Raw genomic sequence first — 16,650 nt, 5'->3', positions numbered from 1 at the left:
TTCTGTGGCCTGGACGTTTTTCCTGTTGCCAACTCTTACCTAATTCTAAGCAAGGTAAATACTCCTCTATGGCAGGACATGTCTCAATGGAAGATTAGAAATGACGGACACTGCTTGTATGATGATGATGATTGTTTACAGCTATCACGTCAAAAGGGGCACACACACATAGATGATGATGGTGGTGGTGGTAGTAATCTCTCATAGTCAGAGAAAGACGGTTCTGCAATTTCTTGCTGAGACATGTATTAGCAAAATGAAGTGTTTTGCTCAAGAACATAATGCACCACCTGGCACAGGAACTGAAACCATGATCTTGCAATTGTGAGTGCAATACCCTAACCACTAAGCCATACGTCCTCATACATAACCGTAGAGATATATACACACACAACAGGCTTCTTTCAATTTCCCCCTGATAGGTCCTTTCACAAAGGTTTAGTTGCCCCAGGGCTATTATAGAAGTCACTAGCCCAAGTTGACACACGGTGGAGCTGAACCTGAAACTAAAGGGTTAGAAAGCAAATTTCTTGACCTCACAGCCATGCCTAAGATATAAATAATATATGATTAAATATAAATAAATAAATGTCCTATTAAGGCAGTCCTGTGGCTCAACAGCTATAGAATAGTATTGACCCCACTCCAAAAGGATGAAAAAGTGGATCTTGGCAGGATTTGAACTTAGGAAGGGCATCTAACTGTAAAAACCCTGCCAAAACAGACACAGAAGTCTGTTGCAGGCTCCAGCCTGGTCAGCTCCTGTCAAACCATCCAACCCATGCCAGCATGGAAGGCAGACATTAAATGATGATGATGATGATGAACAATCTATCTGTTCTTGAGGAATATCATGTTTGAAACTATATTCTATTGAGATATGTCAAGTTTAGAGAGGATTTTGTGGACTTACAGAAAATACCAATTCCATTTTGTTTTTGTAGATATTTGACATTATTATTGAATAACCAGGAAATTTAATTTCACAGTTAAAAGGTTACATTTTACCATCAAATCTTCAAATTCTTTCACTCCACCCCATGGAATGGAACCAAAGAGGAAAACTCTACATGCTCACTTGACATGGTAGAAATAACAGCCAAATCTCTCTATATCATTTTCCCCTTCTTTTGGTAGTGAGAAGAAAAAAAAAGTGTGGTACAGAGTCCGGAGCTTAACTATTTATGTCATTCTGGTCATGGAAACACACACACATAGAGATCACATAGAGATAACAGATGCACACGCATACACACACACACGTTACAGATCCAGAGATCCTCTCCACAGTTCTTGCTGTTGGTAGCAGCAGAACTGTCAACTGTTGACAGTCATAAGTGTCAGAATCTGGAGGAATTTTTTGTGGGTGAGAGGGGGGGGATAGAGAAAGAAAGAGAAAAGAGAGAGGTAAAAAGAAAGTGAGAGATGAGAGAGACAGACAGATGGGAAGAGAGAGAAAGAAAGAAAGAAACAGACAAGAAGATCAAGAGAAAGAAAGACAAACAGTCAGGAAGATAGAGAAAGACAGACAGACATAGGAAGCTAGAGATAGAAAAAGGGAGAAAGGAGAGAGTGAGAGGAAGTGACAACAGAGAGAGAGAGAGAGAGAAAGAGGAAGTGCTACTATTTACTCCAGCTTGGTGATATTATGTTGAAAGATAGTCTGATGGAGAAATGCATGGAATTTAGAATCTTACCTGTTTCCTGGTTTACTCAGCTCTGTTCCAGCCTAGAGTCACTCTGCTACCAGAACAAATTTCATTCACATATCACACACACACACACACACCCAGCATACCTCATATATATTCACACACATCACATGAACTCATGTATGTTACATACACTCGCTCGCACCACACATCACGTGCAATCACACACTTCATGTATATGTGTGCGTGTGTGTGTGTATATATACATACATACATACATAAACACACATATGCCACACTAAAACCTTATGTTGGGTGATCCCCATTACACTAGCTGAATGGTAAAAACGTGGTTCCTTGCATTAAATTATGGGAATAAAAATGACAAAGAAAGTCAAAGCAAGCAGTCGTCTGTTGAAGGGAGAAAGAGAGAGCGAGAGAAAAGCATAGCTGGAAGAGAGGAAGAGAGAGAGTGAAAATGAAGAAAAAGATTACACATGTATGGATGTAAATACGTGGGTTTGTGTGTGTGTGTGTATATATATATATATGTATAAACCCGATTTCATTTGGGTCTACTCGGGCCACATTTTAAAGATGAGGAACTTTGCCCAAGAGGCCACACCTTTCAATTGAGCAAACTCCCCAGCCTTTTTAACATAGGTGTGCAAATTTTCAGGTCACTCCAACCATATTTACTAACACTTTTTGCCTGCACAACTACTTGTGAGATGTTTGCCCTTTTCACAAGTATATATATATATATCATCATCATCGTTTAACGTCCGTTTTCCGCGCTAGCACGGGTTGGACGGTTTCGACCGGGGTCTGGGGAGCTCGGGACTGCCCCAGGCTCCAGTCTAGTCTGGCAGTGTTTCTACAGCTGGATGCCCTTCCTAACGCCAACCACTCCGCGAGTGTAGTGGGTGTTTTTTACGTGCCACCTGCACAGGTGCCAGAGGGGTCTGGCATCGGCCACGTTCGGATGGTGCTTTTTATGGGGGGGGGGGTGCAGAAATATAGGGGAGCACCAGTGGGAGGGGTGGTTCAGAGGACAGGTTCTAGGCAAGTAGAACGTAGGATATCGAGAGAGGTGTAATGCATGGTGAAATAGCGTATTGAAGAGGGGGGTTCAAAGAGTAGACACCTATAATGGTGGTGGGGGGGGGGTGCAGAAATATAGGGGAGCACCAGTGGGATATATATATATATATATATATATATATATATATGTGTAAGCACAGGCTGTGTGTTAAGAAATTCACTTGGCACCAATGTGGTTTCAAGTTCAATCCCCAAAAATAGAGAAGCCCATCATGTGTGTGTCTGTGTGTTAGAGAAGGCAAGTGGCTTAGTGGTTAGGATACTGCACTCATGATTTCTAGATTGTGGGTTCAATTCTCAGACTGGGCAGCGTGTTGTGTTCTTGCTGCCGTCCACTCACCTATACATGAGCGACCCTCAGATGAATAGTCCTCCGATCAGGAGGAATGGTGGCTTGCTCGCCTGCTTAGCAGGGTGGCATCATTTGAAGGCTAAAACAATGCAAAAAAGCGCATTGTGGTCAGTGATGTAATAACAACATCCGATAGTTTGGTCAATACCGAGATATATATTTATAGACGCACACACAAAGATATATTCCCATTTCATGTTGATTGTTGGAAAAAAAAAAAAAAAAGAGTACTTGATACCACAGTGAGTAGAGCACTTAATAATATTTCATTTTGGTTGGGTAAGCATCTTGCAGAGGGTCTTCAGGAAAGTTTTGGCTGTGAACTTGCTTGAAGACCTAGTGTACACACAGGTGGAACTCAGAGCAACAAGACAAGAGACTCAACCAAAATAAGAGAGAGACAGAGAGAAACAAAACTGATAAAGTACTTACTTTTTTAAATCAAAGACAGTGATCCGGTTCCCAACAGGACTAATCACACAGCCACCATCAGGAGTAAAAGCAAGGTTACCACGACGATATACAGACCCCAAAAGATTTGAGAACTGGAAAAAATAAAAAAATTAAAAAAATAGAGAAGTGATAAACATTACAAGATTCTTTTCCCATTCGTGATAGACAGACATCCACAAATGTATGGGGAAGATGGATACTAACACCAGTACATGATTGGTACTTATTTATTCAACTACATAATAAATTACAGCTATAACAGACTCCCAACAGTATTTGGGATTCAGAATGGTACAGACAAACATGGCTATGTGGTTGAGAAGTCAGCTTCCAAACTCCATGTGCTTTTGGGTCTTCTGAGTAGATAGAAACTGAAAGAAGCCTATCATAAATATACAAATACATACATGTATGTACAAGCATAGCTATTTAGTTAAGAAGTCTGTTTCCTATCCATATGGTTTTGGATTCAGTCTCACTACATTGCACCTTAGCTAAGTGTCTTCTACTACAGCCTAGAGCCAACCAAACACTTGTGAATGGATTTAGGAGAGGAAAGTAAAAGAAGCCCACTCTATGTATTATCATTAAATGTCCATTTTCTATGCTGGCATGGGTGGAATGGTTCAACAGAAGCTGGCAAGTCAGAGGACAGCACTAAACTCCATTGTCTGTTTTGGCATGGTTTATACAGCAAAAGCCCTTCCTATCATCAACCACTTTACAGAACAAATTGGGTACTTTCTAAGTAGTACCAACCCCAGGATTTATTCTTTGTAAGCCTAGTACTTATTCTATCGGTGTGTCTTTTGCCGAACTGCTAAGTTACAGGGATGTAAACACACCAGCATCGGTTGTCAAGCGATGTTGGAGGGGACAAACACCGACACCCAAATACACACACACACATATATGACGGGTTTCTTTCAGTTTCTGTCTACCAAATCCACTCACAAGGCTTTGATTGGCCCGAGACTATAGTAGAAGACACTTGCCCAAGGTGCCATGCAGTGGGACTGAACCCGGAACCATGGGGTTGGTAAGCAAGCTACTTACCACATAGCCACTCCTGCACCTATTATCAAAATTTTTTTTCTGAATCAACCATAGCTTCAAGTTTTCAGTGATGTGAGTTTATTTTTAGAATGATATTGTGGGTAGATGTGAGAGGCCAGCTCTGGGTAGTTTGAACATAAAACAAATAGAATGTTTTGGCCAGATTTGGCCAGTTTCAATGCTAGAGGAGTGAGACACAGAGGAACAAGGTGGTCAAGTGTTAAGCCAAGTGAGAGAAGTCTACTTATAATGGTACTAAATAATTATAATGCCTATTTTAGCCAGTTTAAAGCCAACAACATTAATTCATTAGCATGTCATCATGTTTCTGAAAACAGGACAGCTTTGTACTTACTATATAATATCAAGGATTTATTTTATATCCTATTCTTATTAACTTTCCATTAAACTAAACTGTTGCATAAACATCTTCCTTATATAGTTTGTGGTACAATCATCTTTCCATGACTTATTTTACATCCTTGTTGTTCATCGTTCTCATTAGTTAATTGAAATTAATTGCAAGATGAAAATTTAGCTATGTAGTAATAGCTTAATAATAATGATAATCCTTTCCACTAAAGGCACAAGGCCTGAAATTTTACGAGACGGGATAAGTGGATTGCATTGGCCCCAGTGCGTAACTGGTACTTATTTCATAGACCCCAAAAGGATGAAAGGTAAAGTCAACCTTGGTGGAACTTGAATGCAGATTGTAAAGATGGAGGACATGCTGCTAAGCATTTTGCCCGGTGTGCTAACGATTCTGCCAGCTGCCGCCTTGTTAACAACAACAATCCTTTCTACTATAGGCACAAGGCCTGAAATTTTGGGGGCAGAGGTGAGGTAATTACTTATCTTATTGACCCCAGAAGGATGAAAGACAAAGCTGACTTCAGTAAAATCTGAACACACAACATGTAGCTGGAAAGGATGAAAAGCAAAGTTGCTCTCAGCGGAATTTGAACTCAGAACATAGAAACAGGCAAAATACCGCTCAACATTTTGTCCAGCCTATTACATCAACCCCAGTGTTCGACTGGTACTCTTTATCAACCCTGAAAGGATCAAAGGAAAAGTCAACCTCAGTGGAATTTGAACTCAGAACGTGAAGATGGACAAAATACCGCTGAGCATTTTGCCTGTCATGCTAACAATTCTACCAGCTCGCCACCATATATCATAATAATAATAATAATAATAGTCCTTTCTACTATAGGCACAAGGCCTGAAATTTAAGGCGGAGGGACTGATCTATTACATCAACCCCAGTGTTTCACTAGTACTTAATTTATCAACCCCCAAAAGGACGAATTTGAACTCAGAATGCAGCAACAGGCATAATACCACTAAGCATTTCATCTGGCGTGCTAACGATTCTGCCAGCTCGCTGCCTTAATATCAAATCTTTCTACTGGAAGCACAAGGCATCAAATTTTTGGGGAAGGGATTAAGTCGATTACATGGACCCCAGTGCCTAACTAATTGGCCCTGAAAGGATGAAAAGCAAAGTCAACTTCAGCAGACATTTGAACTCAGAACACAGCAACAGGCAAAATATCGTTAAGCATTTCACCTGCCATGCTAACGATTCTGCCAGCTCACTGTCTTATTCTTTTATTGGGCACAAGAGCCCAGGACAATGAAGATTGCATCAAAGGATGAAATACATCACAAAATGGTGGGGTTTACATCGATCCAAAGGAGAAACAACAAAATAGAATTCAGAAAAATAATAAATGGTATCTTCAATAGCAAATTAGTCCACCTTGGGTAATTTAGAGAAAAACTCCACACAAAAAGTTCCAGATTATTCATCTGTCTCCAAGACATTTGAGGTGACCTCTTCCAGTTTCTTTCTTCCAACTTAGAAAAATGTACTCAAAGCAGGGCCATTCAACCTCACCAGGCTTGCCACTCTCGTCCACCTTTTGACCCTAGTCTTTAATTTTAAACTTGGTATTCTCATTCTATTGGTCTCTTTTGCCAAACTGCTAAGTTACAGGGACATAAACCAATGCCAGTTGTCAAGCAGTGGTAGGGAACAAACACAACACAGAGATATGTACGAGGGGGCCCTGAAAAATTTCTGGCCTTAAGGGTATCATGAAAGGCTAAGTTGGAGACCCAGCCTTCCAAGTTCTTTTAAAGGGCTTAGAAAAACTGAAGAACCACTGCCACAAGTGTGTGAATCTAGGGAAGGGAATATGTTGAATAAATTAACTGATCCTCCTGTATTTTCTTTTACCCAAAGCCAGAAACCTTTTAGTACCCCCTCATGTGTGTGGGTGTGTGGTGGGCTTCTTTCACTTTCCATCTACTAAATGCACTCACAAGGCTTTGGTTGGCCCAAGGCTATCGCAGAAGAGACTTGCTCAAGGTGTAACACAGTGGGACTGGAACCATGGAACCAAGAAACATGCTTAGGCAGCAAGCTTCTCGACCACACCTCTACACCTAAATCATTAAATACATGTTCATTTTTTCTCTTCTTTCCAAGACAGTTTAAAGCGCAATTCAAAGGAAACCAAGCTGTTGTTTCCAACAGGTCAAGCAATCACATAGAAGTTTTCCTCATTGGTTCAGGTGGTGAGGCAGCAGTGGGTGGAAGTGATAGTAAGAACAATGTATGGTAACAGCACTGTAGTAGTAACAAAGATGGTGGTGGTGTTGGTGGAGGTATCGATCCTTGAGATATATTGATAGTCACTGAAGTGGTGGTATTACAGCTGACGATGGCAGTCAGTCACCATTATCACTTATTGATTACCAATACACTATTTTTACTGAAATTACTACTACTACTACTACCACCATTACAACTATTTATTACTAATAATAACAATGGTGATGACGATGACGTCTTAAATGTATTTATTGATTGATTACTTTTTTTCTTCTTTTTTTTTTGCCCTGTCTACTTGTTTCTCCTATGTGTAATCTGTACAACAATATTAAAACCATAACTTGTTTGCTCACTGTATGTCTTCATGGCTAGTATTGCATTCAAACAACAAACTGAGGTGAATAATAATAATAATAATAATAATGATGATGATGATGATGACAGTGATGATAGCGAAGATGATTTCAAACTTTGGCACAAGGCCAGCAATTTTGGGGGATGGGGCAAGCCTATTACAACAACCCCAAGGATCAAAGGCAAAGTCAACCTCAGTGGAATTTGAACTCAGAACGTGATGATGGACAAAATACTGATGAGCATTTTGCCTGTCATGCTAATGATTCTGCCAACTTGCTGCCTTAATAATAATAAATAATAATAATAATAATAATCCTTTCTACTAAAGGCACAAGGCCTGAAATTTTGAGGGAGGGTACAAGTCGATTACATCGATCCCAGGGCTTAACTGGTCCTTAATTTATTAACTCCAAAAGGATGAAAGTCAAAGTCAACCTTGGTGGAATTTGGACTCAGAACGTTGTGGGTAGAGAAAATACCGCTAAGCATTTCAACTGGCGTGCTAATGCTTCTGCCAGCTCGCTACCTTCTTAATAATAACAGTAATGATTTCAAGTTTTTGGCACAAGGGCAGCTTGGGGGAGGGGATTAAGTTGATCACATCAACCCCCAGTATGTAACTGGTACTTATTTAATTGACCCCGAAAAGATGAAAGGCAAAGTTGACCTCAGCGGAATTTGAACTCAGAATGTAAAGACAGACGAAATACTGCTAAGCATTTCACCCAGCATGCTAACGATTCTGCCAGCTCGCTGCCTTAATAATAATAATAATAGTAGTAATAACAGCAGTCTCAAATTTTGGCAAAAGGCCAGCCATTTTGAAGGGACAGGGTGGGAATTAGTCAATTACATCAACCCTAGTATTTGACTGGTACTGTATTTTATCAACCCCAAAAGGATGACAAGTAAAGTTGACCTCAGCAGGATTTGAACTATGAACATAAAGAGCAAAAGGAAATACCACTAAATATTTTATCCAATCAGCTCACTATCTTAGTGAATAATAATAATGATAATAATAACAATTCCATTCTATTATAGGCACAAGATCTGAAATTTGGGGGAAGGGGTCAAGTCAGTTACATTGATCCCAGTGCTTGACTGGAATTTATTTTATTGACACCCCCCACAAAGTCAACCACAATGGAATTTGAACTCAGAATGTAAAGTACCTGATGAGAAGCCACTAAGCAGTTTATTCAAAGTGGTAATGGTTCTCCCTGTTTGGGGATTATCGGAAAGGCTACAATGGAAGACACTTGCTCAAAGTGCCATGAAGTGGGACTGAACCCAGAACCATGTGGGTGGGAAGCAAGCTTCTTATCACACAACCACACTTGCTTCTAAGATGATGATGACAATTAAAACTTTGGTAACCTCTAAACAAAGCTACATTTCATTTACCAGTCACTCAGTAAAACTCTATTGTATTATCACCTCCAATCCCAGCCCCAAGGAAAATAAAATTAAACTACAGATCTATATTTAGACAAAACAAAAATATACAAAACAAGAAAGAATCTGTATCAATAACATTTATTGATTGAAACAACTGTGTGTGTGTGTGTTAATTAGGAATTTACAATAAAACCAAAATACAACTACCACTAACACTACTGCTATTGTTGTTGTTAAATTACCACATCTGTCAATACAATATTATGCAACAAATTGCAACTATTTTTATTATTATTATTATTATTATTATTATTATTAAGGTGACCAGCTGGCTGACTCATTAGCACTCCAGGAGAAAATGTTTTGTGGAATTTCATCGGTTTGCACATTCTAAGTTCAAATTCCACTGAGGTTGACTTCGCTGTTTATCCTTTCGGGAAGGGGGGAGGGGCTGATGGAATAAGTACCAGTTACGCACTGGGGTCAATGCAATCAACTATCACCTACCCCCCCCCACCACCACCACACAATTTGAGGCCTTGTGCCTTTCGAGTGTTGGGCCTCACGGAAGCAATGATCAAGACCTTTGGCATTATGTTGTACTTAAGATGATGACCCATGAAACCGAGCAAAATTGCAGTCGTGGCAAATGACATGTAAAAGCACCCATTACACTCTCAGAGTGGTTGGCATTAGGAAGGGCATCCAGCCATAGAAAAATCATGCCAAATCAGACAGGAGTCTGGTGCAGCCTTCCAGCGTGCCAGCCCAGTCAAACCATCCAACCCATGCCAGCATAGACAATGGGACGTTAAATGACGATCATGATGTATTGAGCTGGCAAAATGTTGCCAAGCATTTTGCCCATTTTGGGGTTCAGTGTAATTGGCTTAACCCTCCCCTAAGATTTCAGGCCTTGTGTCTATAGAAGAAAGGATTACTATTATAATTGCTGTTGTTATTATTGTTACTATTATTATTATTATTATTATAATTACTATTGTTATTATCATTATTATTATTACTACTGTTATTATTATCACTATTATCATTATTATTATAACTATTATTATTATTATCATTATCATTACTATTGTTATTGTTGTTGTTATTATTATCATTACTTGGCAAACTGACAGAATTGTTAAAATGCCCGACAAAATGCTTTCTTGGCATTTTGTCCACCTTTACGTTCTGAGATCAAATTCCACCCAGATCAACTTTGCCTTTTATCCTTTCAGGGTCAATACTCTGAGTACCAGTTGATGTAAATGATACAGCACCCCCCCCCCATCAAAAAATGGCTGTTCTTGTGGCAATATTTGAAACCATTATTATTTATTTCTTTATTTCCCACAAGGGGCCAAACAAAGGGATTGAGTCGATTACATCAACCCCAATGCATAACTGGTGCTTTTAGCACACTGTATGAAATGCTTAGTGGTGTCTCTTCCAGTTATACATTTTGAGTCCAAATGCTTCCGAGGTCGACTTTGCTGTCCAACCATTCAGGGTCAAGAAAATAAATATCAGTTGATGACTGGGGAGGGGGTGAATAATCAAGTTACCCCCACTCCCCTAAAAATTTCAGGCTGGATTCTGTTAAATCTTGAAAATGCTTCACAGCATTTCTTTTGTCTTTACGTTCTTGAGTTCAAATTTCACCAAGGTCAACTTTGCCACACATTCTTTCGAAAAAAAAAAAAAATATCAGTCAAGTACTGGGGTCAACGCACTCCTTGGAAAACATGTGGCATGGTGCCAAAACCTGAAACCATAATTATAATTTTTATTATTACATTTTACTATCACCACCACCACCTACTACTACTACATTTAACTATTCTAATAACCCCTAACTTTAAACAATGATACTACCAATGCAGTTACAAGGTTTTAATTACTTTTTATGACAATGTTCCGGCCCAGGATTTCACATAAGGAATCTAACAAAACAACTGTGTAAACAACTAAACAACGTAATTACTTTTTTGTTAATGAGTCAAAGAGAGAAAGGGCAATGCCATTGGCTGTGCCCCTTATCAGTGCCTGAAAGGGGAGGGGTGAGGGGTTAAGCTAGCCACAGACTTAGGCTCAAATACTTGCAGTATAACAGAATCCTGTTAAGGTTCCAAGTAAGGACCAGGTGATGGGAGAATGTTGAAGTGTAGGGGAAGGTGGTGGTGGTGGTGGGGGGGGGGTACAGGAAAAAGTCTACACAATTACAACCGCCACCACCGACTACTACTACTACTACTACTACTACTACTAATGACATTTCTAACAGTTTCATTAATGATAATCACAACTACAGTAGCAACCACCACCACTGCTACTACTACAACCACCACTGCTACTGCTGCTACTACCACCACAACTACAACTATCACTACAGTATAACTAAAACAACTGTCACATCAAAAGCCACGACCACCACCACTTCAACTATTATAAACCACAACAACAACAATCAGTGTCAAAACCATGACCACCACACCTGAGTGTCCAAATACTGGAAACAGTCCAATACACGAAGGTATGTAGTGGAACAGCAGAAAGAACAGTTCCAAGTCTGATAACTGCTACAAAAAAAGATGATGATGATGATGGTGGTGGTGGTTGTTCAGTTGTACTGTGGATGATAATGATGATGAAGATGATGCCAGTAACAGTAGCAACTGGGATGGAGGTAATGATGAGGACAGGGATGGTGGCAGCAGCAGCAGGAGTGACGACCATGATGATGATTATAATGGTAGTAGTTGTAGTAGCAGCAATAACAGTGTTAATGATGTTGATGGTGGGATCGAAGCAACAAGGGGAGTGGTGGTAGTAGAAGTACTGTGATGGCAATGGTCATTGTTATAATGATGCTATCAGTAACAGGGGATGGTGGTATTCTAGGTCATAGTACAGTACAAAAAAACAAAGAGGTCAAAGGTCAACTTAGGTCAAGTCATATAAGAACATATTAAAAAAATTACCTTTGACCTAGTATCAGGTGACCCACCTTATTCTATTCAACACCACCACCACTGCTGCTGCTGTTTCTCCCTTTGGAATGGTATGCAACCCCTAGTTATTTTAACAGCAAGAGAAGGCAGTGACCAGCAAATGTGTATGTGTATAAACACTCCTATACCATGTGTGTGTGTGTGATAATTTCTGGCTGTCCTTGACTGTGTGCCCCTAGTTTTTCAGCTTAGCTGCAAGTGAGAGGGGGGGGGTGAGAAAACAAGATCCCCAAAAAATATTCCATCCATCCATTCACCCACCACCATCGACCAACCAACCAACCAAACAATGCTCAAACGGAGCAGGGAAGGGAATCTTTCTTTCACCATATGGTTTCCCAAGGGTGAAGGTCATTGATTAGCCAGAATCAAGGTCACATGATTGCACATGTGCAATTGTTAAACAACAGTTGCAGCCAAAGTGAAAAAAAAAAAAAAAACCCACGACCGTCCGATTGTTACTGCGTTGTTTACATTGTGTCTCCTGTTGCAGGAATTACCATTCTCTGCTGTGGAATGGTGAAGTGTTGTATACAGTGGTGGGGTATATCTAGTATTGGTTCCTTGCATTCTTCACTGGCACTTGGAAGAAATATTCATCTTTGGATATTCCTCATTTTATAACAATATACATACCTGCATATGTATGTGTGTGTATATGTATGTATATTATCAGTATCATTGTAATGTCTACTTATGCATGGTTGCACAGGTCAGACAAACTTCACTGAATGCACATTTTCTATGACTGCATGCCCTTCCTGTCACCAACCCTCATTTCCAAGCAAGTCCCGTTTCCCTATAGCCAGACATGTTTTTCATGGAAGACTGGAAATAAAATCGCACCACTTATATGATGGTGACACTGGTTTACAACTGTCACAATGTGAAGACAAGGAGACACACAAATGGATGCATACATCAGTACATATTTTAAAGGCTGGTATTTATTCTACTCTTTTGAGAACCAAAGCAAATAATTGAGATGGCATTGGTGATGATGAGCCACACACACATATATAACAATTTATTTATATCATAATATAATATAAAATAAATTGTTAGATTGTCAATTCTATTCCTCTATCTAATTTGTTTCTAATTTGTATTTATACTCCTATTTCTGTTGTATTTAAGTGATGTACCAGTTAATTGGATGTTTTAAACCCCATTGAAGGAATCTTTTTCTTCGTTTGTTACATTATAATACGTACATTATTTTATATATATATATATATATGAATGACACAGAAAATATGCCCTGGCCAACTAGAAACGGTGTTTCCTAGGGTTAAATAGCAGTAGCATTCCTCCTTTTCATGGGACTGCCACATTAAGTTGGCAACATAACATCACCTTATCATGATGCTACTGTATAAATCTCTCTAAGAGATTTAGAAATGCAATATATATATATATATATATATATATATATATATATATCAATCATCATCGTTTAACGTCCGTTTTCCATGCTAGCATGGGTTGGACGATTTTGACTGAGGGCTGGTGAACCAGATGGCTGCACCAGGCTCCAATCTTGATCTGGCAGAGTTTCTACAGCTGGGTGCCCTTCCTAACACCAACAAGTACGGGAATGTAGTGGGTGCTTTTTATGTGCCACTGGCACGAGGGCCAGTCAGGCGGTACTAGCAATGATCTCGCTAGAATCATTTTACACATGCCACCGGCACAGGTGCCAGTAAGGTGACGTTCGTAACGATCACGCTTGAATGGTACCCTTTTACGTGCCACCAGCACGGAAGCCAGTTGCCTGCTCTGGCAATGATCACGCTCGGATGGTGCTCTTGGCACCCTACTAGCACGGGTACAAGTCCCAGTAAGGCAATGCTGGTAATGATGAGACTCAAATAGTGCCTTTTATGTGCCACTGGCATGGAAGCCGGTTGGCCGCTCTGTCAACGATCACACTCGTATGGTGCTCTTTGCACCCTGCTAGCATGGATGCCAGTAATCGAATTTGATTTTGATCACACTTGCCTCAATAGGTCTTCGCAAGCAGAGTTTAGTGTCCAAAGAAGGTAAAGGTACGCATAAGCGGGCTGGTTATGCTCCTGGCATAGGCCACAGGTTATGGTCTCATTTGGCACAGCATATTTCCAAAAGTCTCAGTCGCTAGTCATTTCCTTGGTGAGGCCTAATGTTCGAAGGTCATGCTTCACCACTTCATCCCAGGTCTTCCTGGATCTACTTCTTTCACAGGTTCCCTCGACTGCTGGGGTGTGGCACTTTTTCACACAGCTATCCTCATCCATTCTCACCACATGACCATACCAGCGCAGTCATCTCTCTTGCACACCACATTTGATGCTTCTTAGGTCCAACTTTTCTCTCAAGGTACTTACACTGTCGAGTATGCACACTGACATTATACATCCATCGGATCAAACTGGTTTCATTCCTTACAAGCTTACGCATGTCCTCAGCAGTCACAGCCCATGTTTCACTGCCATGTAGCATGGCTGTTCATACACAAGCGTCATACAGTCTACCTTTTACTCTGAGTAAGAGGCCCTTTGTCACTAGCAGAGGTAAGAGCTCTCTGAACTTTGCCCAAGCTATTCTTATTCTAGCAGCTACACTTTCAGCGCACCCGTATAATAACTGTATTTATGTTATATGTATGTATATATAAATTCAGTAATTGTTAGAAGTTACAGAATGAAGACTGCATTGATACAGATATTCAATGTATATGGATGATAAGAGATGGTAAATGAAGTACCAGAAGATTCAAGTGGAAGGAGAGCATGAAAGAGGACCATCAAGGAAACCATGGACCAAAAGTGGCAAACCACTGCAACCCAGGAAGTTGAACCTCATAATGGAAATGACAAAAGGACCAGCATGTGGTGGGACGCTGAGCAGGAAAGGACCAATCCTATTCATGCAAGTTACGAAAAACCAGATGTAAAAGTGATGATAGAGAGAGAGAGTAAAACCAAGGTCTCATAAAGAAGAATGGAGAATTTATACATCTTGAAAGTTGTTTATTATGCTATCATTCTCATTAAATTCCACTCTAACATGCAGAAACTCATACTGGATTGGAATTTAATGAAAATAATACTGTAATCAATGAATTTTGAAGGAGTATAATTCTCCAGTCTTCTTTATAATGTTTTGATTATATACGGTGTATGTTGTATGAAACCCAATGAAACAAACCCAGGATTTAACTGTTGAGTGAAGTATTCTCTTTTACCTGTTTCAGTCATTTGACTGCGGCCATGCTGGAGAACTGCCTTCAGTCAAGCAAATCGACCCCAGAGCTTATTCTTTGTAAGCCTAGTACTTATTCTATCGCTCTCTTTTGCTGAACCACTAAGTTACGGAGATGTAAACACACCAACATCAGTTGTCAAGCAATATTTGGGGGATAAACACAGACACACACATACATATATATACATATACAACAGGCGTCTTCCAGTTTCTGTCTACCAAATCCACTCACAAGGCTTTGGTCGGCCCAAGGCTATAGTAGAAGACACTTACCCAAGGTGGGACCATGTGATTGGTAAGCAAGCTACTTAACATACAGCCACTCCTGCTGTTTATCTTAAATGATTCTGTATGTTTCCTATTGATGTGATTAATGAGATCTGAATTATATCAGTCCTAATAAGGTACCTGCCCAGGTTTCAAATCCCCATTACTCTACATCTATGTGTGTGTATACATACATACATACATACACACACACACACACACACACATATATATATATATATATATATATATATGTGTGTGTGTGTATATACACACACAAATATATCATGAGGTAAATTTGACATCTAAATGTGGCGGACCCATAGAAGACGATGCTACTGTTGTTTATAGCCCCAGAAAAACATCTCTTCCAGCTGGCTAACAACACATTGTCTGTGTCCGATTATATATATATATAACTGAATTAGTTGGTGTCAACAAGAAGGAGAATAGTTCGAGATTTATTTGTAATTACTACAATTGTTTCCATGCAACATAATTGTCTAGGCTTGCAGGTATTTGGTTATGTAACTGTTTCCTCGCATTATGAGATCTAGTTGTGTTTCCTCAGGTGATATATAAATATCGTTTCCATAAACTCAAATCCTCGGCTTCAAGTGCATCCTATCTGTCTGTTGTGGCCTGCGAGGTAGTACCAACCACTGAGTATATCAAGAAATATGTTGTGGTTGTACAGAAGCCACAATGCAAATCTGGCAGTACATATAATACTACTACTGGATAGCACCAGGAGAAATCTGAAGGTGGACGAGCTTTATACTGTATTCTACTATGTTCTTAACAGAGTATAACATAACTATAGGAGTGACTGTGGTAAGAAGCTTGATTCCCATTCACATGGTTGTGGGTTCAGTCCCACTGTGTGGCACCTTGTGTAAGTGTCTTCTACTGTAGCCTTAGGCCAACCAAAGCTTTGTGAGTGATTTCACAGACGGAAACTGAAAGAAGCTTGTTGTATATATATATATATATGATATACACGCACATGTATTTGTGTGTCTGTGTTTGTCCTCACCACCATCGCTTGACAACCAATGTTGGTGTGTTTACATCTCAGTAACTTAGCAGTTCAGCAAAAGAGGCTGACAGAATAAGTCTTGG

General features: G+C 39.8%; 1 protein-coding gene across 3 annotated transcripts in view; it reads right to left on the bottom strand.

The window, feature by feature from the left end:
* LOC115218658 (periodic tryptophan protein 2 homolog) overlaps positions 1-16,650 on the bottom strand; it is a 103,473-nt gene that overhangs the window by 36,148 nt on the left and 50,675 nt on the right. For all 3 annotated transcript variants that reach the window (XM_036508231.1, XM_029788585.2, XM_036508230.1), the window contains one exon: positions 3,541-3,653. In XM_036508231.1, coding sequence (XP_036364124.1) covers positions 3,541-3,653 — 113 coding nt within the window. The remainder of the gene's footprint in view (positions 1-3,540; positions 3,654-16,650) is intronic.

Source organism: Octopus sinensis, linkage group LG13 (genome assembly GCF_006345805.1).
Source record: "Octopus sinensis linkage group LG13, ASM634580v1, whole genome shotgun sequence".
In the NCBI taxonomy this organism is placed as follows: domain Eukaryota; kingdom Metazoa; phylum Mollusca; class Cephalopoda; order Octopoda; family Octopodidae; genus Octopus; species Octopus sinensis.
This window is presented reverse-complemented; position numbering and strand designations above follow the sequence as displayed.